This window comes from Misgurnus anguillicaudatus, chromosome 24, assembly GCF_027580225.2.
Source record: "Misgurnus anguillicaudatus chromosome 24, ASM2758022v2, whole genome shotgun sequence".
Classification (NCBI taxonomy): domain Eukaryota; kingdom Metazoa; phylum Chordata; class Actinopteri; order Cypriniformes; family Cobitidae; genus Misgurnus; species Misgurnus anguillicaudatus.
This window is the reverse complement of record NC_073360.2, coordinates 39493125-39515000: the sequence shown is the minus strand read 5'-3', so window position 1 is coordinate 39515000 and position 21876 is coordinate 39493125. Positions and strand designations below refer to the sequence as shown.

Below are 21876 nucleotides of genomic sequence, written 5' to 3'. Positions count from 1 at the left end.
TATGCAGCAAACAACACAAACCTCATTTTTTTGATAATTTTATGTATAAAATAATACTATATTGCATTATTTTCATTTATTACAATAAATTTAAACTGCTATAACAATTTTTATATTTAATATTTTCATCTCCAGACACTTCTGTAAAAAACTTAAAAGTGTCTTCTTTAAAACAAGACCAAAATTAGGCTTCTAGACCAAAAAATGCCACAGTTTTATTAATTTGAAGGGGTAGATAACGGTTTAACCCCCCATTCAATGCTGTGCCATGTAAAGGGTTAACATATATTTCAAAAGTATTTTAGGGGCAACAAATACATTTCTAATTTTACAACCCATACTGCAAAAAATATGTATTATAGTTTGTATGAAATGTATAAAGTATAAGTACAAAATGTATAAGTATTTGTAACATCCATTTTTTTAAGTGCGACATGAATATAAATGCTTAAAAAAAATCTAAATATACAAAAAAATGGCCAAAAAATATATTAATGAATTTTTTTTTCAGTATTCCTAGTACATATATTTTTTTGGCCATTTTTTGTATATTTTAAAATATATTTAAAATTATATTTGAAAATATATTTTTTGTCGTATGAGCGACGTATGGGATAGTGGACTGTCGTTTAAAGTGAATAAAATAGCTTTGACAGCCGACTTACTGGAGTTACACAACTACTGAACAACTACCTGTTTTCTCTCACCAGACTTGTTTTTGTGTGTAAATGAGGAAAAAAAAAGGAAGCAGGCAGTGGACCAAACCACTGTGAGGCAAGGCGGTAACCCATAATGTTTCTAAACTTGAAAAGCATTTTTTCTGCCCCGTTTGCATTTGTATTATTGTACTACTTACACAATTACTTAAAGTATATCTATATCTTTATATTATTTATAAAACACATGGGGGCGGTTTCCCGGACCAGGATTAGCTTAATCCAGGACTAGGCCTTAGTTTAATTAGGAAATATAACTAGTTTTAACAAACATGCCTTATTAAAAACATTACCTGTGTGCATTTTGAGGCAAAACAAAGGGCACTGATGTATTTTAAGATATGTCAGTGCAAGTTGTTTTCAGTTTGGAGAGCTCTTAAAAGTGTTTAAGTCTAGGACTATCCTAATCCCTGTCCGGGAAACCGCCCCATGGTGTTTAATGATAATTTTAGGAGGGACAACCCTCAGATGGGGGGCTTTTCCCCCCTGAGCCCCCCTGGGATATCTGCCTAAAGGAGTATGCAGTTAATTTCAGATCACCGTTTGAGACCGACTCACAGCGGTCAGTGTGATGCTCAGAGGTCAGAGGTGAAGCAATGATTTTGTGTTTACTCAACACACAACACCACAGTGTTTTGCAATCCTAAGCAAAACCCTTACCATAGTAAAATGTACTTAAAGGGATACTCCAGCCAAATTTCAAAATCACCCCATGATTCACTCACCCCCAAGCAATCTGAGATACACATGTTCGTCATCTTTCAAAGAAACACATTTGGAGTTATTCTAGTAAATGTCCTTGCTTTTCCAAACTTATAATGGTAGAAAACAGGGAATAACTTCTGATTTAAACCCCCCAAAAATGCATTAATCCTTCACAGAGATAATCCACAAAGGGTGAATGAAGGTCTTTTGTGAGTAATCAATGCCATTTGTAAGAAAAATATCCAGATTAAACTTTATAAACTATAATAATAAGGATGATGATGGCGATATGTATCCCAGATTGCTTGGGGATGAGTAAATCATGTGCTAATTAAAATATTTGGCTGAAGTATTGCTTTAAAATCCATTACAAGAAAAGTCCTCACCGTCCACTTGGTGAGTTTTTCCCACAATGCCTGGAATTCCGGCAACTCGAGGTGTCCCATTCCTTTGTTCTGATTGGTGCAGTTAAGGTGACACATCAATCCCCACCCAATCTAACATGTACATGTACAATAGCACACCCACACTCATACACCTTAGGCAACTGAGATAACACACTGGCTTTGTTCCAATGTTTTACCACAACTCACAGTATCAACTTTAGACTATGTACTATTCCTCATTAGAATATGTAACAATAAGCTTTTTTTTAACTGAGAGACCAATCATAATTATTTTATGAGAAAAACAACAAACAGGGGTGTTTCCTGGATAGGGATTAGCTTAAACCAGGACTAGACCTTAGTTTAATTAGGAAATATAACTAGTTTTAACAAACATACCTTTCTAAAAACATTACTTGTGTTCATTTTGAGGCAAAACAAAGGGCACTGATGTATTTTAAGATATGTCAGTGCAAGTTGTTTTCAGTTTGGACAGCTCTTACAATTATTTTAGTATAGGACTAGTCTAATCCTTGTCCATGAAACTGCCCCTAAGTAGTACACTTGTTGATAGTATGTAGCAGGATACATCCATGAGTACCACAAAGCTCTTGCAGTGCTCCAAACTCAATTTCTTCTCGCTGCCTGCGAAGACTGAGCAAACAGAAATAATAATATTAAACTCACCCATACGGCAAAAATAAATGTCTTTTGGCAAAAATATATTTTAAATATATGATAAATACATTTTGTAGAAAGTAAAGCTTAATTAAATATATTCTAAATTTGAAAATATATTTAGTTTTAACCTTCATATATCAACATATATTTCAAAATGTATTTCCGGGCAACAGATACATTTCTAATTTTACAACCCATACGGCAAAAAATATAAAAGTTTGTATAAAATGTATAGGTGTATACAATTATAAGTATAAAAGGATATCTGCACAGTATATATAAAATATAAAATTATAATGCACTTTAAGTCCCTTTGGATAAAAGCGTAAATAAAATAAATATATAAAAACTATAAATATAATATATAAATATTAGGGCTGGGCATATATTAATCTAGATTCATCTCATACAAAATAAAAGTAATTTTTTTGCATAACATATAAGTTTGTGCCGTGTGTAATTATTATGTATATATAAACACACACACACACATTCATGTATGTATTTAAGAAATATTTACATGTGTATATATATTTATTTATATTTTTATATATTCTATATTATATATAAATAAAAAAACGATATATAAATAAAACATTTCATATATGTATGTGTGTGTGTTTAAATATACATAATAATTACACACAGTACAAACTCATATATTATGCAAAAAAAACTTTTATTTTGTATGAGATTAAAGATGAATCTATGCCCAGCCCTAATAAATATATATTTTGCATTTGAAACTATATATATATATATATATATATATATATACATATATACATATATGTATGTGTATATATATATATATATATATATATATATATATATATATATATATATATATATATATATATATATATATATATATACATATATACATACATATATGTATATATATATATATATATATATATATATATAAATAGGATATATAGAAATATATATATTGAACCTTTTCAAACGAGTTATTTTTATAGGTTTTCTACCAATGCTATATAAATTTAAATGCTTTTAAATATGTTTATTTTAAACTTTGTATTTCAAAATATACAAAAAATTGCCAATATATATATATAAAAATATATATATTATATTGGTAAAAAAATTGTATACACATTAAAAAATATATTTCAGCACATATATTTTTGGAAATATTTTGTATATTTTGACATATAAAAATATGTTTTTTTGTGGTATGGGCAGTTCCTCACTGGTTACTGCCCAACGTCCTGTGAATATTTCAACACTTCTTGCTAAACTAATATAACTGAAGCAGAAGTGTAAACCTCACTTCTGTTTCCAACAGCTCTATACATTAACAAGCAAATTTCGAGAAAAGCCATTTAGAGATGAAAAACATGAGGGAATGGTAAAATATAAACACGTTCTCACCTCCCTTTGCGATGGCTTCAGTCAGTATGTTATACAGATCCAGTGGCTTACAGAAAGGTCCCTACAGACACATGTACAAACCTTAAAAACATACAGGAGTAAATATATACACATGCAATACACAGACAAGTAACGTGATTTTACCTTGGCATGTTTTATGAAGAGATCTTTAGCTTCAGAAGCAGACGGAAGTCCTAGGAGACGTGGAGACAATGGCTAAATGAAATAAAAGAAGAATAAATAATGATATGAGCCCGGTTATACAAATAAATAATGCGAAGCCAAATGAATTTGTTAGTTTGTGAGTTTTACCTCTGAAATTGAGATCGCATCTGTTAAAGGCTTCTTAACAGGTCTGTTAACACACACACATACAAATATTTAGGGAAAGGCTTTATTTTAAAGATGAAGTGTATAAACTATAATTATATTTATAATCCGTCTAATAGCTGTCAAAACACAGCCCAGACGTCAAGACTTAAACAAGGCAGTGAAAACGTAATTGACGTCTAAGTAACCATAGCCCAAAATGTAAGCAAACAGCTGGTAATCACTGTTGACTTTGCTTACATGCTGAATTATCAAACATATCACAAGTTATTTTGCCAAACAACAACATGTTTATATTGGAAGTGGGTTACTCATAGCTGATCTATAGTTAACCTATGAAATGATGGCTATTGCTTGTTGGGTACAATTTATCCCATTCTCATGAAGTGCGTATAAATAGCACACAGTGTGAAAAGTCTTAAATTTCCAATTTTGCGTGCATATGATATGCCAGTCATTTGATTTCTCAATTTTTTCTGTTTTTAAACCATTGTCGCTTGGGTTTGTGGTTAGATTTGGGATTTGCTTTAGGATGTCATTTAAAGTCGCCATGAAACAGAAGTAGCGATTGCCTTGTTTTCCCCGTAGTGACGTATATCCGAATGAAACGGCTTTTGAGATGAAATAAGGCAGGGCTGGATTTGAATTTGTCCATCGAGATCTGATTGGATCGTTTGAAGTTGGGTCGTGTTGCTAATTGCTAATCGCTGCGATCTTCTCCCGGACCCCGCCCACATGCCATACCATATGACCGGAAGTGAAGAGAGATCGTTTTGAGGAGGGAAGGAGATTTGCATTTTTGATTAAAGATTATGAGCACACACAAATTTTTTAAAAATAATGGAGCTCACAGATAAGTCACTTGTTAACAATACCACAATATAAAAAATATATATATAGATTTTCATTTCAATTTCATTGCGACTTTAATATATAGGTTCCTAATGTTTTTGTCTATGTTTAAACCATGGTCGCTTGGAGTTGGGGTTAGGATGCCATTTTATGTACCAAAAAGTAGTTCTAACCCCAAACCCAACCGACAATGGTTAAAAAAACGGAAAAAAGAGAAACCAATACATAAAACAACACGAAAAGGTGCGCTGGTACAATTATTAGTCTGATTCACTGTGACCCTATTGGATGTGACTATTATTGTGTCCAGCCAATGGGGGATGTGGAAATGTTCAGTAGGTCTAAAAAGATCATTTTCTCTTAAAAGAGTTTAATGAGAAATATTGAAAGGGGCACTCCACTTTTTCTTCAAGCTCTCATAGGCAGGGCTCCAGACTGCCACCAAATGGTGGCATTTTGCCACCAAAATTTGAGAGTGTGCCACTGAATTTTACATCCAGTCGCACATGTGCGACCAGTTAAATTGACCTTTTTTGTGATGTGACACTTAATTTGAAACCGCACCTTGTACTTTTTGCATTTATCATTAAAGTATTTATTAGTAATAAAGTGGAAATTAGTAGAAATGTGAATATTTGGTTAGCATGTTGATTTACGGTGTGTGCCCCTAAATTTTCTGGTTGTGCCCCTAACATTTTCAGTTGGGGGCATCTGTGCTCCTAGTGAAAAAAGTTAGTCTGGAGCCCTGCTCGTAGGGCCTTTTACTTTTACCGTTTTGTAATCCATCCAGCTGATCTTCGGGTCTGGCGGTACCACTTTTAGCTAGCTTAGCATAATCCACTGAGTCTGATTAGACCATTAGCATCGCGCTAAACAATAACCAAAGATATATTTTTCCTAAGACCGACAAAAAATTAAAAGTTGTGATTTTCTAGGCCGATATGGTTAGGTATATACTCTCATTCTGGCGTAATAATCGAGGACTTTGCTGCTGTAACATGGCTGCAGGAGGCGCAATGATATTACGCAGTGCCCGAAAGTAGTCCCCTTCTGTAACTTTCAATAGCAGGGAACTTTTTTCGGGCACTGTGTAATATCATTGCGCATTTAATTCCGTCAGTCTTAGTACACAATGTAACAACAGAAGAGTCAAGTTTTCAATAGGAAAAATATCCAAACTCTTTGGTTATTTTTAGCCCAATGCTAATGGTCCAATCAGATTGAATGGATTATGCTAAGCTATGATAAAGTGCTACCGCCAGACCCGGAGATCAGCTGATTGGATTACAAAACGGTAAAAGTCAAATGTTTAAGAGCATATTTAAAAAAAAAAGTGGAATGTCCCTTTAAGTTTACATTAGGATATCGTATTTGCAGTATCTAAAATTGGAGCACTGTCTAAAATCTTTTCTAAATCTCTAAAGAAGACACATGAGCAAAATGTCAAGCAAATTGAGATTGCAGAGATCTGAGAGCGAGCATCTCTTACACAGTGTTGTTTCCTTTTTCCGTCAGGACTCTCAGGAGAAAGTCTCCCGTCTTATTGGTCTCCGAAATGGCGGGAACGATGACGTAATGACCCGGTGCCAGGCAACCGCGCAACACAAGCTCTTGTCGCTGGTCGAAACCCTGCTTGAGCACAGGGCTCATCTGAGACAGATCCCGAGGGGTCAGGAATTCACGCTCGGATCGAACCTGATGGTACAAACACACAAAGCGCTTTTCATTGAGGCACAAACTTCTGAGATAGTAGTAATACAAACACACAAAACACACAAGTACCTTGTATATTAGTAAAGCTACAGACAGGAACTGTCCCCTCTGACGAGCCAGTTTTTGCATGATTGCTATCAGGAATGAGCATGTGAGCTCAGGGTCACTGGGGTCATCGTCTTCCTCCAGCAGGGTGAGGTTGTACTGTGGTGGTCCTGAACACACATTTATTAATGAAATGAGATACACTAGTGTGTGTGTGTTTGTGTGTATAAATATGAGTGGTTATGTACCTTGAAAAGCGATCCATTTTCCGTGGTATGACGTACACTGCCAAGGCCGCTTAACGGCATCGCCCTGATTCAGCGTGTCATCGCTCAGGTGACACACCTCCATCATCTCGAAATTCTGCCGGAAGTCTGTTATAGCCATCCTGATGGGAAAAGAGAGAAAATTGTAAAACTAAATCGGTAAACTGTATCCAAACCGATCAGAAAAAGGCAGAATTAATGAACTTGACTCACCAAAATTCTCCATCTTCCAGCTCGATTCTGTGGATTCGCTTCTGTTCTTCAGGGCTCACCGATTCCCACTCTGATCTAAACACGCACACAAACAAACAAGGCATAACTAAACACAAAGACACATGATCGAATAAAGATATAAACAACTTAACGTGAGAAGAAATACAAAGACACATCAGTACAAGCACACACACACAAAGAAATAAAAAAAGAAGAACACAGCTGGGTTTCTATGCAAACGTAAAGTGAATCTCTTCAAAGTTCGCAAAAAAATAAAAACAAACAGATGCGAATTAGGTACGTTTCCATCAAGTTGTTTGAGCGAATGACATTGGTATTGGTAAACAAAACAAGGCACGTGTGTAAAATGGAGGCATGACCGCATTTAGTTACGATTTGGCAAGTTATTCATTTATTAGCAGTGCAGCTTGTAATTTGTGCATAGAAGAAAAAAATGCAGCGGCATTATGATGACATTGAGCCCCATATAGTAAAGACAACCTCAGCGTAAACAGCTAGACGGTCAGTCCAACGTGTTAAATGTTTCCTACATCAGATTTTATTCCGCAGATGCGTTTCCATCTCCCATTATTCGCATTCACTTTTATTTCGCATGAGTCAAAAACCACCCAAGCGAGCATAAAAACTTTTTTGTGAATTATAGGAATTTTTATTCGAAAATTGGCGTTTTCATTAGGGCTGTGACAAATAATCACGCAAATGCACGTTTTCTCAATGAATGAATTTTAATGAATTACAGTGAAATGCCGCCACATCCAAAAGCCAGAGGGCGCTTTCGTGTAGAAACGCCATTTGTGCCACAGAAGAAGTATCATGACAAACGCTGGTATTTTTTAATGATAATAAAGAATATTTTAAATGATTGTGTTTGACAATTGTTGCTTTTTTAAATGCACAATGTAAATGACTCAGACTCGAAGGACTTTCTACTGATTAAAGACCCGTAGTGCCAGTAGGCAAGCTGCCCATGAAACACAGAATCAGAGCCACTCTTTGATAGGGCTGGGTATCCATTCAGATGTTCCAGATTGATTTCGATTCACAAGCTATCAAATCGATTCGATTTCGATTCACACGCTATCAAATCGATTTCGATTCAATTTTTGATTCCGGTTCTCGTACCGATTTTTATACTCGGTTCTCGATTCAACTCCATGAATATAGATTTAAAGGAGCACGTCCACATTTTTGGAATTTAGCTTATTCACTGTATCCCCCAGAGTTAGATAAATCCATACATACCTTTTCAGCACCCACTGCTAACTTAGCTTAGCACAAAGACTGGAAGTAAACGGCTCCAGCTAGCATACTGCTCCCTATAAGTGACAAAAATTTTCTATTCATGTGATTTGTATAGTCACATCGTGTACAATGAACAAGGTCATATGAGACACAGCAATCTTTTAACAGGAAAATGTTTATTATTTTGTCACTTATTGGGAGCAGTATGCTAGCTGAAGCCATTCACTTACAGTCTTTGTGCTAAGCTAAGGTAGCGGAGGGGTGCGTCAGATGAAAAAGGTATGTATGGACTTATCTAACTCTGGGGGATACAGTGAATAAGCTAAATTCCCAAAATGTGGGCATGTTCCTTTAATACAAATACTATATTTATAAAAAAAGAACAGTGAACCAAAGTTTACAAGTGAGTAATTAATTAAAAGAAATTAAAAGCCAAAAAACTGTCGTCGTCTTGCTTGCAAAATCTAAAATGCTTCCATACCTCTGACTTTTTATGTGAAGGTGGCGTCGGCGAAGCACCTGAAACTGCTATTTTAAGCACTGAATGAATGACAGGCTTACCTCTTGCTCATTGGTAACATCGCGCAAGGCAAAAAAAAAGGTGACATCTAGTGGAGAAGACTAGTAATTAGATTAACGTTAATCTTACGTTCAATGTTTGCTGAAAATGGAAAAAAATCGATTCGTGGCCCTTGAAAATCAATTTTGAATCGACCACCTAAAAACAAAAAAACGATTAATCGAAAAATCAATTTTTTTGCCCAGCCCTACTCTTTGATGCGATAATTCAAAATGCACATAAAATCAGTGTGGTGGAAACCCACGCATGATTTAATATTCACACAATAACAAATAAATAAAAACATACAAAGACACATATACACTAAAATACCCAGATTTGTCACTCCAACGCCCCTCCCACTCAGCTTTACCCCATGGATTGTAAATGCGCACCAGCTCAACAGGACCAGTTTTAGTTTGTATCTGCAACACACAAAAATACACAAAAATCAAGAGTTTCTACCTGACAGATAAGATGTCCATCAGAGGAAGCTGATCCCACATAAAATCCAATTTCAAATTTGATCTGTAAGAGATGTTTCAAGTACACTAATTCAACTATTAGTGACTGTAATTCAATTAAATTCTTGTGTAATGCATGCATATTACTATTTTAAAGAATAAAAAAATCTTTATGTGTAGAATACACTTTTAAAGGGCACATATTATGCAAATTCCACTTTTACAAGATGTTTGAACATAAATGTGCGTTGGCAGTGTGTGAACACAATAACCTTACAAGATATAACCCCTTTCTAATCCCTATTAAACCAAAGCAGTCTCATTAGACGTGACGTATGGATTCCCTTATCAATGTGATGTCACACTGATAAAGCCCCGCCCACAGCCACTGATTGACAGTCCTGCATTACCACAGTTTCCGCCATCAGCGAGTTGTTTGCGGTTGTATCTTAATAGTGACAGACATTGCATAAGGCTTAGATTTTGAAACAACAAACATTTATTTCAACACACTGCTGCTACGTCATCATCACATATTCATTATATTGCATGTTTATTTAATACAGTGCTTTTATAAGATACGACTGCAATACAGTTGTTTTGCATGTTTAATCCAACTTTGTGCGTTTCATCTCTCAGAATGGAAATGGATGTGTGTGAATCAAGCACATTGCATTGTGGGATACAGTGTGCATTTTTGGCACATGTAGGTCATACAGGTATTCTGAATATACATACAAATGAAAAAAGTAAATTGTATAGACAGTGCATACTACTTATATAATAATACGTCTGATCATAGGCTACTCTGTTTCTTTATTTGATGGCGCCCTCTGGTGAATTATCGCTGTAAAGACAGGGACAGGTGTGGGAGGACAAGGGTAAAATATTTCTCTTACCGTCTCCAAACCTGTGAGAGAATAGGCGTGTCTGAACAGAATCCCAAAACCATTAGTTTTCTCAACAGGACCCTACACAAGAGACAGCCGGGAAAAAATACAGATTAAAAAATGCTGCTGTTTTAGATTACAGTTAAATCCTTTAAACATTATGACTTACAGAAAACACACTTATATACTACTAATGTGAGCAGGATAAACAACAAAACTAAACATCGTAATAAAGTCTAACCTATGAGGTCAAAACTAAAGTGAACTTTTATGTCTTTGCCCTTGAACAGAAACCACCCGAGGCTTCATCTGCAAATAAACACGGTGACGTTGAAATTTGGGTGTGATTATGAGCTGATACTGGCAATATCTATTGTGACGCTTTAATTATCACATTTTTTCTTTAGAACAACACGACCGTAAATGACGCTCTGTTATTTTTACAGTTAGTTTCACACAGGTTTGAAATGACATGACGAGGTTATAAAAGGAGGTTGGGTAACTTTTCTTTTAAATAAGAGAGTAAACCTGAGAGTTGGCACAGTTGATTAGAGCTCCTTTCTGCAGCAGAGGACGTAAATAGGCGCCAAGTTCTCGAGGAAGAGACGCTATCACAAAGACTTCTGTAATCCCACCTGTCATGTCTGCCATCGCCTCATGAGGAAAACCCATGTTTAGAGCGATATATCCACCCTTCAACCTGAGAAAAGAAAAAGAGAGAAAGACAATGCAGACAATACAAACCAAAGCTGTTTAGGTGCATTCAGAATGTGTTTTTATTAGGGCTGTCAAAAGATTCATCGTGATTAATATGCATAATATGTGTGTGTGCACTGTTTATAATTATTTTGTATATATAAATACACACACATGCATGTATGTATTTAAGATTTTTTTTTTTAAATATATACATAAATAACATGTATCTTAAATTTCTTAAATGTATGTGTGTGTTTATATATACATAATAATTACACACAATACACATGCAAATATGTTATGCAAACTTTTATTTTGTATACAATTAATAGCGATTATTCTTTTGACAACCCTAGGTTCATGTGAATCCAGTCTGAGACTTAGATTTAGAAAAGCTTTTGGGTAAAATTAACCAGTCAGTCAGTGGCTGTGGGCGGAGCTTCGAAAATACATTTTGGTCCAAAAATAACAAAAATTACGACTTTATTCAGCATTGCCTTCTCTTCCGCGTCTGTTGAGAAGCACATGCGTGAAACTAAAGTCACGTGTCTGCAGTGACGCGGCTGACGTGTTATCTGGTACGCCCCCAGCTGGATTTTTTTTTTTTTGTGCGCCCGGGCTTCGTTTACAGTCTGAGGGAGACACACACTGTAAGTTTGAAAAAACCAACTTCACAAACATGTCTGAGGATAACATGTCATCCGTGCACTGCAGCCACTTGACTTTAGTCTCGCGTATGCGCTTCACAACAGACGCGGAAGAGAAGAACATGCTGAATATAGTCGTATTTTTTTATATTTTTGAACCAAAATGTATTTTCAATGCTTCAACACATTCTAACTGACCCACTGATGTCACATGGACTACTTTGATGATGTTTTTATTACCTTTCTGGACATAGACAGTATACCATACGTAGATTCTCAGACTAGCTCTCAGACTAAATCTAAAACCTCTTAAACTGCATTTCCAAAGATGAACGGAGGTCTTACGAGTTTGGAACAACATGAGGGTGAGTCGTTGATGACATTATTTTCATTTTTGGGTAAACTATCCCTTTACAGTCCAGTCTCACGGAATTTCGTTATATAGTCACGTATTTTTTTGATTCTTTTTTCGTGCTATTATCACAAATTTTCGTGTTTTTTCGTGATCGTATAACGAATTCCTGTTTTCGTGTGATTATCACGTATTGGTTACTCAACTAATTTGTCCTATTTTCTTACCATTGTCGCTTCGGTTTAGGGTTAGATTTCCATACAATGACATCCCTAACCAAACCCAACTCTAACCCTAACGCCAGGCGACATATAAAAAAATAAATCAGAAAAAATAGTATAAACCAATATATAAAGTGACATTCTAATGCAAGCACCAAATCTAACCCTAAACCGAAGCGACAGTGGTTTAAAAATAGGAAAAAACAGTTGATAATCACACGAAAACAGGAATTCGTTATACGATCACAAAAAAAACGCGAAAATTCGTGATAATAGCAATAAAAAAGAAATACATACGTGAAAAAAATACGTGACTATATCACTAAACTTTGTGAGACTGGGTAGCCCAGCACAAGACTGCTTTGGTTTAATGGGTATTAAAAAGGAGTGGGTGGATTTTTTCATTGTAGGGCACACTGCCAACACACATTTCCAAAACACCCTGTAAAAGTGGACTTTGCATAATATGGGCCCTTTACCGCAAATTCAAGATATAAAGATTAAATAATTTTCAATTTGTAGTCCCTGGGATTTAGTCCCATGACCTTGCTGGTTACAGCTACCAGAAGCCTTATAAATTACATTATTTACCCCAAAAAGTTTAAACCAGCATTAAGACTCTTAACATTAAAGGGGACATTCACAAGACTGTTTTGTCAAATAAATCATTGGTGTCCTCAGAGTACACATGTGAAGTTTTAGCTCAAAATATCATATAGATAATTTATTATAACATGTCAAATTGCCACTTTGTAGGTGTGAGCAAAAATCTTTCCGCTTTTAGGTGTGTCCCTTTAAATGCAAATGAGCTGATCTCTGCACTAAATTGCAGTGTTGTGGTTGGATAGTGCAGATTAAGGGGTGGTATTATTATAATAAGATCCCCTTCTGACATCACAAGGGGAGCCACATTTCAATGAGCTATTTTCTCATGCTTGGAGAGAATGGTTTACCAAAAGTAAGTTACTGGGTTGATCTTTATCACTTTTTTTAGGTTAATGCAAGCACTGAGGACCCAATTATAGCACTTTTTTAAAAAGTCAGATTTTTATGATATGTCCCCTTTAAGGTTCTAAACACCAAGGCACTAAAACATTTCTCTGGTTGTTTAGGCATCGCCAACAAACCAACATTTCAACAATGTCTAAACCAACAGTGTGAGGACTATGTGTTTACCAACACTAGCTGATGGGGATATTCTGTTAATGACACACTGCACCTTTAAAAGTGTAAAAACTAAATGTTTCTTACTTGGCATAAGCCTTTTCCAGTAATGAGCTCCAGAACTCCTCTTTGTTTGAAGATTGCAAAAACATCAGCTGACCGTTACGTGTGGGCAAATGGTCGTCCACTTGCACCTTACACCACTCGCCATACTGCCAAAACTACGGACAGAAACACACAGTTACCCTATGTGAACTTTAAGAACAACTTCACACTGTTCAGTAACACGTGGTACAAAACCGAAAGTAGAAGCTGCCGTTGTACCCCTGCTGAAAGCTTTGGCCCGGTGGGACGACCAGCTCCATTAGATTCGGATGCAGAGAGAGGGACGCCACCGTGGACAAGAACCAACAGTCATCTGTGTTAAAACATCCATGTACATGAATGATGGATTGTCTACACAACATAGTTTGTATTTCCTAAAATTGCTCTCTGCTTTTAGGAATAATACTTCAGCCATATAATGCTTGGAGCAAAAGAAAGTGTACCAAAAAAAGCCTAACTAATTGCTTCAGGATTTTACAAAGACATCAATGCAGTACCAAAATTGTACCAAATGTTTATTTATTTATTTTTTACATTTTTTTTGGGCCACCATGAGAATCACTGCTGTACTAAATGTGAAATCTTATTTGATAAATTGTTTAGCATTAAAATCTCACTCAGTGCTCCCTGGCGAATGTCAAGACGGGTGGCTCCATCCACGATGAACTGAGGAGACGGGCAGATTTCCTTCGTACGAGACAAAGAGAAAAAATCACTTTAAAATAAAAGAATGTCAGCATTTTCAGAAACACATTTCAAACGGTCTTGGCTTTGGGTGAAGGAGGGCAGACATATCACAGACATGCAAACTAAGAACTATGCAAAGATCTGTACAGCAACATAATATATGTTTCCCACACCTTATTTAACTTTAAATTCAAGGACTTTTCAAGGACTTTCCAGGTCCGATACCCTCAAATTCAAGGACTAAATGTGTGGACACATTTCAAGTGAGAGCAAGGTTACATCGTGTTACCTTTTAAGATACATTGTTACAGTTCCCTTTCGAGGGAACTCGCGCTGCGTCACTGCGGTGACACTTTGGGCACGCCTCCAGGGGTAAGTGCGTCTGAATGTGTATATCAAATTCAACCAATGGTGAGACTTAACGACAAAGACAGGGTGATGCGAGAGTCAGGAATTATATCGCTATCTAAAATATTGCCAAAGATGGCTTTACAGGGACGCAGGAAGTATGGCAAGGAAGACGCAGTGTCTCGTTCCCTTCTCAGGGAACAACAGTTACATACGTAACCCGAGACTTTTCATGTGTCAAACACAACTATGTAAAAAAGCAATAAACATTCACATACAGAAGATATAAGCATTTAAAGTAAACAGTTTAGCACGTGTGCTTAAAAAGTCTAGAATTTTTATGATACTATCCTACACTACACAGGGAATAATATGGATTTTTTTCCAGAAAACTTCTTGCATAAAATAGATTCAACCACTTTCAATGACCTCTATCTTTGTATGTATATTTTTAAAAACTTCCAGGGCCTTGAATTTTCCCCCCAGATTCATAAACTTTTAAAGGATTTCAAGGACCCGTGGGAACCCTGATAAGAATCTGTCAAAATGTAAATGATGAGAAAAAAAGTCAAAATGTAACAGATGTGAACCTAATGTGCTACAAAAACCAATGCACAACCTATATTTAAATCTGAATGAAGATGGAAAGCTTCACTAAACATACAGCGACACATTTAACATGTTTAAAGCATTTATTCCTCTAGGCAGTTTGTGCAGACACAAGCCTGGGCGATTTCTGTGGTATGTGCATCTGTTCATCTATATAAACTTACAGCAATGAAAGTTAAACCATTTACATTTTTTACATCAGTATGTTAATTGTATGCATAAGGAAACATTATTCGTTATTTGATTGTAGTATTTGTAAAATGTAAACACCTTATAAATGTGTGATAACAAAGTAATAACATCCGTAAACAATGTTAAAACTTCACTTTTAGGTGCTTTCTTTATAAAGGTGATTCTTTATAAAGTCAGATTCACACAGATGTCTTGACACTTTATCATAAATTTACTGTGTTTGACATTCACACTGTTTTATTAAAACCTTTACGTATTAGTAAACATTTGTAACATGTATTAACTAATGGTTAACAAATACAACTTTATTGTAAAGTGTCGCATGTTTTCTTTTAAAACAAGTCACGTTCAGATTCAGAACAACAACAGAACAGCAATGATTTCAAGAATCACATCAACAAATCATAACTCATCTGTAACTCTCAGCAGGACTGACTCACCTTGGGTCGTTTCCAAACCACGTCAGGGTAAATCTGCAGGTTGTTATAATCAAAACTAGGGTCCAGGTAAAGTCCATCCGGTAGTGGGGCGCCCACTGCGCCGGGGGATTTCAAGGTGGTCGAGCTGTTTAAATGCTCCCAGACATGATGCCGCGATTCAAACCTCGAATCTCCCCGAGTCACTATCGATTCAGCGTCGTATCTAAACTCGTGCCTCTGAAACTGTTTCATTGCGCGCGACTCTAAACGAAGACGGGCTGTTTTCCACGCAAAAATACGCGCTTTCAGTTCTTTCTAATGTCAACGGTGCGAGTCTTCTGTTCAGGAAGGTGGGTGTTATGATGCGGGTCTTCCTTATCGCGTGTAACTTTTACCTGCAGTTAGTCCCGCCCTCACCTGCAAACAAACGCACGCACAACAGAGACTTCTGTGAATAGAGGTCATATCTGTATTGTTATCTATTGTGATGAGAACTTGATCAGCAGGAAATATGGAAAATTTGATTAAGAGAGGAAGAATGTGATCAGATTTCACCAATACCAAAAGACAAGTTACTGTATCTTGCATGACATAATTGTAAAATTCCTTGTTGTGGCACTTTAATCAACTTACCGTTTACAATTTATTTAAACTATCTTGATTAGAAAGGAGTTGTTATAAATGATAAAAATACATTTGAAATAATTTAAAGAGCACCTATCATCCTATTCACGATTTTACATTTTCTGTATATAAGTACACTTTTTAAAAAAAAAAATGCTCATTTTCCAGCTCCCCTAGAGTTAAACATTTGTTTTTATCGTTTTTTGAATCCATTCAGCCAATATCTGGCGGTATCACTTTTAGCATAGCTTAGCATAATCCATTGAATCTGAGTAAACCATTAGCATCGCGCTAAAAAATAACCAAAAAGTTTAAAAATTTCTCCTATTTGCAATTTGACTCTTCTGTAGCATAGACTGTAAAAAAAGATGGACGATGCGACGTCGCCTCCCTCCATTGTAATGAATTAAAGCCAAAAATGTCCGACCATGGTCGCTAGTCCTGCGTTCACAATATCGATACGACGATACATCGTCATGGACTCCTGACGATGCGCGCATCGATACAGCACCTTCCGTATCGATTCGGATGTACTTTTGAAAGTAACGTGACGAATTGCTGTTGATCCGTGATCCATATGGAAAGGACGCATGTGTCCCGCGGAGTACGTAGAGTTAAAGGTGGCGGGGTATACTTTCACTTTGCGTGTCTGTCTCGCTAGCGCACGTGTCTGCATAGTGAGCCGCGTACTCGCGCTCTCTCTTGCGCATCTTAGCCTATACTACTGCAAAGGGCTTTATTAGCCACACTCTTATAAAACAGTACTAACGCATTTGAGAAGAAACACGACAAAGATTTGCATGTGAAAAGTGTACGTCTAGAGAAGAGATACAGAGCCACTTCAAACTATCGCATTCACATTAATAATCTGATTTCTATTAAATAGTATTAAGTCTGACTGCATGATTATAGATATATTCATAGATGTAGAATAATGAGAGACAATAGTAAGGTAAAATCTTTGTAAAACTGCTTTAAAAAAAACATAATGTACTACTCTGGGATTTTAAATATTTCTAATAGCTAATAAATGAATGGCAAAAACACAACTGTTACAACACTGCTTATTCAATGTACAATAAACAAATAATAATAAAAATAATAATAATAATGTTACTAAATTCTGAACAAAAATGTAATTCAAAATAGTCTTGTATCGTGATGCGCATCGTATCGGGATACGTATCGTATCGGGGAATTGTTGGCGATACACAGCCCTAATGGTCGCCGCCATGTTACGTAAAAACGTCAGTTTGGAGCCAAGGCATGCGCAGAAGGAATCGTCCGTGGAGCCAGAGGCGGAGCCGCTGTATCAACCGCTCGCCCAATTCAACCAAGCCAATCATAACGACACGCCCCGTTTCTATAACATTAAATTACTAGCTAAAATGAAACTTATCACAAAAATAAACACTTGAACATATATCAGCGTGATAACAACTACCTGAAATGACCAAAACTTTCTTTCAGAAACTTTTATTGGAAGTGTAAATATTTTTTTTATTTAGAGCAGAGTCCCATTCGTTTGAATGGGGAGGGCGGGGTTTATGATTTGTACTGCAGCCAGCCACCAGGGGGCGATCGAAGAGCCAGAGGCTTCACTTTTTAAGACTTATGAGGCACACCCATTCTGTAGTTACATTGTATACTAAGACCGACAGAAAATGAAAAGTTGCGATTTTCTAGGCAGATATGGCTAGGAACTATACTCTCATTCTGGCGTAATAATCAAGGACTTTGCTGCCGTAACATTGCTGCAGCAGAGGTAGTGATATTTCGCAGTCGCACTGCCTGAAAATAGTCCCCTTGGTTACTTTCAAGCAGTTTTCACACCAGCCTCATTTAGTTCGGTTGAATCGTACCAGAGTTCGATTGCTCACTTTGTGCGGTTCGTTTGGGGATGTGAGAATGCAGCAATCGAACTCTGGTGCGCACCAAATGAGGACCAAACAAGCGGACCGAGACCTCCTCTAGAGCGGTTCGTTTGTGGTGAGAACACGATCCGAGATCAAACAGACCTAACTGCAAAAGTACTGCGCATTTTGGACTAAACCAGCTGCGGTAGTCAGCTGCCCAGTGCATTATCGGATGAGGAAGTGTTTGTTGACAGTTTTATTACCAATATTAGCACAATGACAGATCGCGGACATACCTGAAGCTGCAAAAAGGGGGTGCGGGCAGAGCCTCAGAAATTTGGTGTCTTCACCGCGTGTAGTGTATTTAAAGGTTGTTTTCAAGCTGCATCTGTGATTAATTGTGGAAATTAACAGTTTGTCTACAGCGCTACAAACTGTGTATAACAACCACAGACATAATTACAGCACGCAGCCATCTGTCTATGGTGTCTGCTGTATTTTCCTCCTTTTTGTTTACTTCCGGGGTTCCGTTGGAATTTCGTGCATGTTGATTCTGACCAATCGTGTAGCAGTTTGGGAAATACGTTTAAATACATGTGACCAATGAGTGATGTGGATCTTATCACATAACTGAATTTTGGTTCGTTTCAACGGGTGCGGACCAGAGCAATCAGTGTGGTGTGAAAAGGAACCAAAATTGCTAAAAAAGCTACAATGTATCATTTTTTGCTTTTGGTTCGGACCAAATGAACCGAACTACAGATGTAAAAACACCCCAATGGCAGGGGGACTATTTTCAGGTGCTGCGTAATATCATTGCAACAGTATCATAATTCCTCCCGCTTCAGACTAGTTAGCAAGTTAGTATTGCATTGCAGTGACGGCTGGTGACTTCTTTTTTTGAAGCGCACGATGCGAAGTTCATCACAACATGTATGTAGCTTGTCATGTGTGTGGTACGTCATTTCAAAATATGTGTTCTGCGCTTTGAGAGATCGTGTGTGCATCACGTGTCATGCCAAAATAGGAGACTCGCGTGTGCCAGATACTTGCACAATCTCATGCGTAATCAGAGTTTACTGTTAAGGGAGTGTGTTGGTGTATTTAGGGAACGTGAGCGTCTCTTTTATCATGAACGGTTTTGACGCGTCTACAGCAGGCACTTAGGATCTCTCCACACGCGTGACACATAGTATGGAAAAGGGAACCACACACGTGGCAATCCGAACACTTATTTTGAATTAGCGCATCCTCGGAAGTGCAGTCACGAGCCACCACTGTTGTATTGTGAGCGAATCTTTTGAACATTTACGTCTGACATGAGGTATTTAGGCCAATCACAACGTAGAGATTAAATGGCCAATCAGGGACACAGCGCTTTTCAGATCGATGAGTTTTGTACAAAATCAGTGTGTTTCAGGAACAGAATTTGGAAAATAAATTTTTTTAACCATAAACCACACAAACATCATGTATTATACAAAATGCACAAAAATGTTGTTTTTTAGCAATGAAATAGGTGCTCTTTAAGCTAATTAAACCTATTTTTTATAACTTATAGCAACTCTTTACTAATCAAAAAAGAAATTAATTGTAAAAGTGCAACAAGGATTTTTTACAGTGATGTCACGATGAAATATTTATTTGAATTGTTATTCAAATTGCAGATTCATCACACCTCTGACAGATTAAAGCGTGTTTAGAACCTAATGGAAAATGTCAGGTGTGTCAGATATGTTTCAGGGCTTTGTTTAACATATAGGTAAACACAGACCGTACTTTTTTCAACAAAATCACTGATGTGAAAAGATCTCAGGTAACATTTGCCTGTTTAAATGTACCAGAACCTATGCAAAGCGACTTTCAAATGAGAAGTAAATCAACAACAGTAATACAGGTTAGAAAGACGAGAAAATCCACAACAGAGCTTTTTATAGATAGCCTGGAGATGTGTGAGGTGTACGTGGTGAAACAGAAGCAGTCGTTTGTTACTGAACCTTGCATTAGATGTGTATTCAGATGTTTCTTGGAAATTAAAGGCGTGACGCTTTATTGTGAAGAATCTGAGGAGTGCTTCTGTGCTTTTTGTTTATGCCATTCTGTGGTGAATTACACAACTGGTTTGAATAAAAACAAATTTATTTGACACGCATTTCTTGTCTTTTATTTATGCTTCTGTTAAACATAATTAGTTTTCATGATACCCATGTATATAAGAAATGTAAAAGAGCAGGTTTTGAGTCCATGAGATAAGACAGGAATGAAAAACAGAAATCAGGAATGTCAACTGATATCATCATGTCAGATGTTAACACACCATTGAACACATTTGCACATTTCCAGTCTTGCATTTAATTATATCAGCGGGTCCATACAGGATTATAAAACAGATGACACATTGATACACTCTCAGAATTAAAAAAAGTATACACTTTTGTACCTACAAGGTGCATATTGGTACCTCAAATGGTACCGTCCCAGTGACAACTTTTGTACCTTTTCTCTGAGAGTGTATGAATTCACCTTGACATAATGCACCTACGACCACAACCAGCTGTTTAGTTTTCAGCCAGGTTATTTCATCCTTAAAACAAGTGCTTGCAAGAGTATAAATTCTAGCAATATTTATAAACTGTGCAAATTAAATGTACTGTTCGTTAATATTCACATTGGCGGCCGGCAAAATGTCGGTGTGTCGTGACTCGTGTGTTGCTTGTCATGTCAAAATGTTTATTTGGTGTGTCATGGTATCTGCATTGCGTGTCAATCAAAATAAGTGCCTATAAAATAAGTAAAAGAGTCATTTGATATGACGAGCCACATACATGAAGATTTTTGATGAGTTTTGCATTCGTGCCTCCTTGGAAAAGAAGTCACGACCTCCCATTTTTCCCATTTTCAAGAATTTTTTTTTATTTACATTCATTTATTATCTCCCTCTGGTAATAAAAAGGCCATGAAAAAAGTTTAAATGTTTACTTCGTTTTTGGTGTTTTTATATAATTTTGTATTATTATTTTTCTTCCTTTTATCTGATTCAAAGTTGTGTATTGTTTGACTATCCTTGATCCCTTAGCTTTTTTCCTATCTGTTTCTGTTTGTTGGATTGTTATTCTTCATCTTTGTATTCTTTGGCTGTCAAAAGATTAATCATGATTACAAATTAATCGCATACAAAATAAAAGTTTGTTTTTGCATGATGCACACACATGATATATGTATTTAAGAAACATTTACACACACACACACACACACACACACACACACACACACACACACACACACACACACACACACACACACACACACACACACACACACACACACACACACACACACACACACATATACATAAATAAATGTATGTGTGTGTTTAGTTACACACAATACACACGCAAATGTATTATGCAAACACAAACTTTTATTTTGTATGCGATTACTCGTGATTAATATTTTGACAGCTCTAATTCTT

The 21876-nt window shown here is 36.4% G+C and overlaps 1 protein-coding gene across 1 annotated transcript in view; it reads right to left on the bottom strand.

Annotated features, from left to right (window-relative positions):
• The window catches only part of LOC129438649 (calpain-1 catalytic subunit), an 18474-nt gene extending 2138 nt beyond the window's left edge, over window positions 1-16336 (bottom strand). The window contains exons 1-16 of the mRNA XM_073862526.1: window positions 15946-16336; window positions 14287-14356; window positions 13865-13982; window positions 13652-13786; window positions 11010-11181; window positions 10491-10562; window positions 9461-9552; window positions 7306-7380; window positions 7075-7214; window positions 6851-6996; window positions 6558-6763; window positions 4199-4241; window positions 4031-4102; window positions 3887-3947; window positions 2397-2461; window positions 1808-1876 (exon numbers count right to left, since the gene is read on the bottom strand). Of these exons, the coding sequence (XP_073718627.1) occupies window positions 1808-1876; window positions 2397-2461; window positions 3887-3947; window positions 4031-4102; window positions 4199-4241; window positions 6558-6763; window positions 6851-6996; window positions 7075-7214; window positions 7306-7380; window positions 9461-9552; window positions 10491-10562; window positions 11010-11181; window positions 13652-13786; window positions 13865-13982; window positions 14287-14356; window positions 15946-16176 (1767 nt within the window). The 5' untranslated portion in view covers window positions 16177-16336. The remainder of the gene's footprint in view (window positions 1-1807; window positions 1877-2396; window positions 2462-3886; window positions 3948-4030; window positions 4103-4198; window positions 4242-6557; window positions 6764-6850; window positions 6997-7074; window positions 7215-7305; window positions 7381-9460; window positions 9553-10490; window positions 10563-11009; window positions 11182-13651; window positions 13787-13864; window positions 13983-14286; window positions 14357-15945) is intronic.
• Between the last annotated feature and the right edge of the window lie 5540 nt (window positions 16337-21876).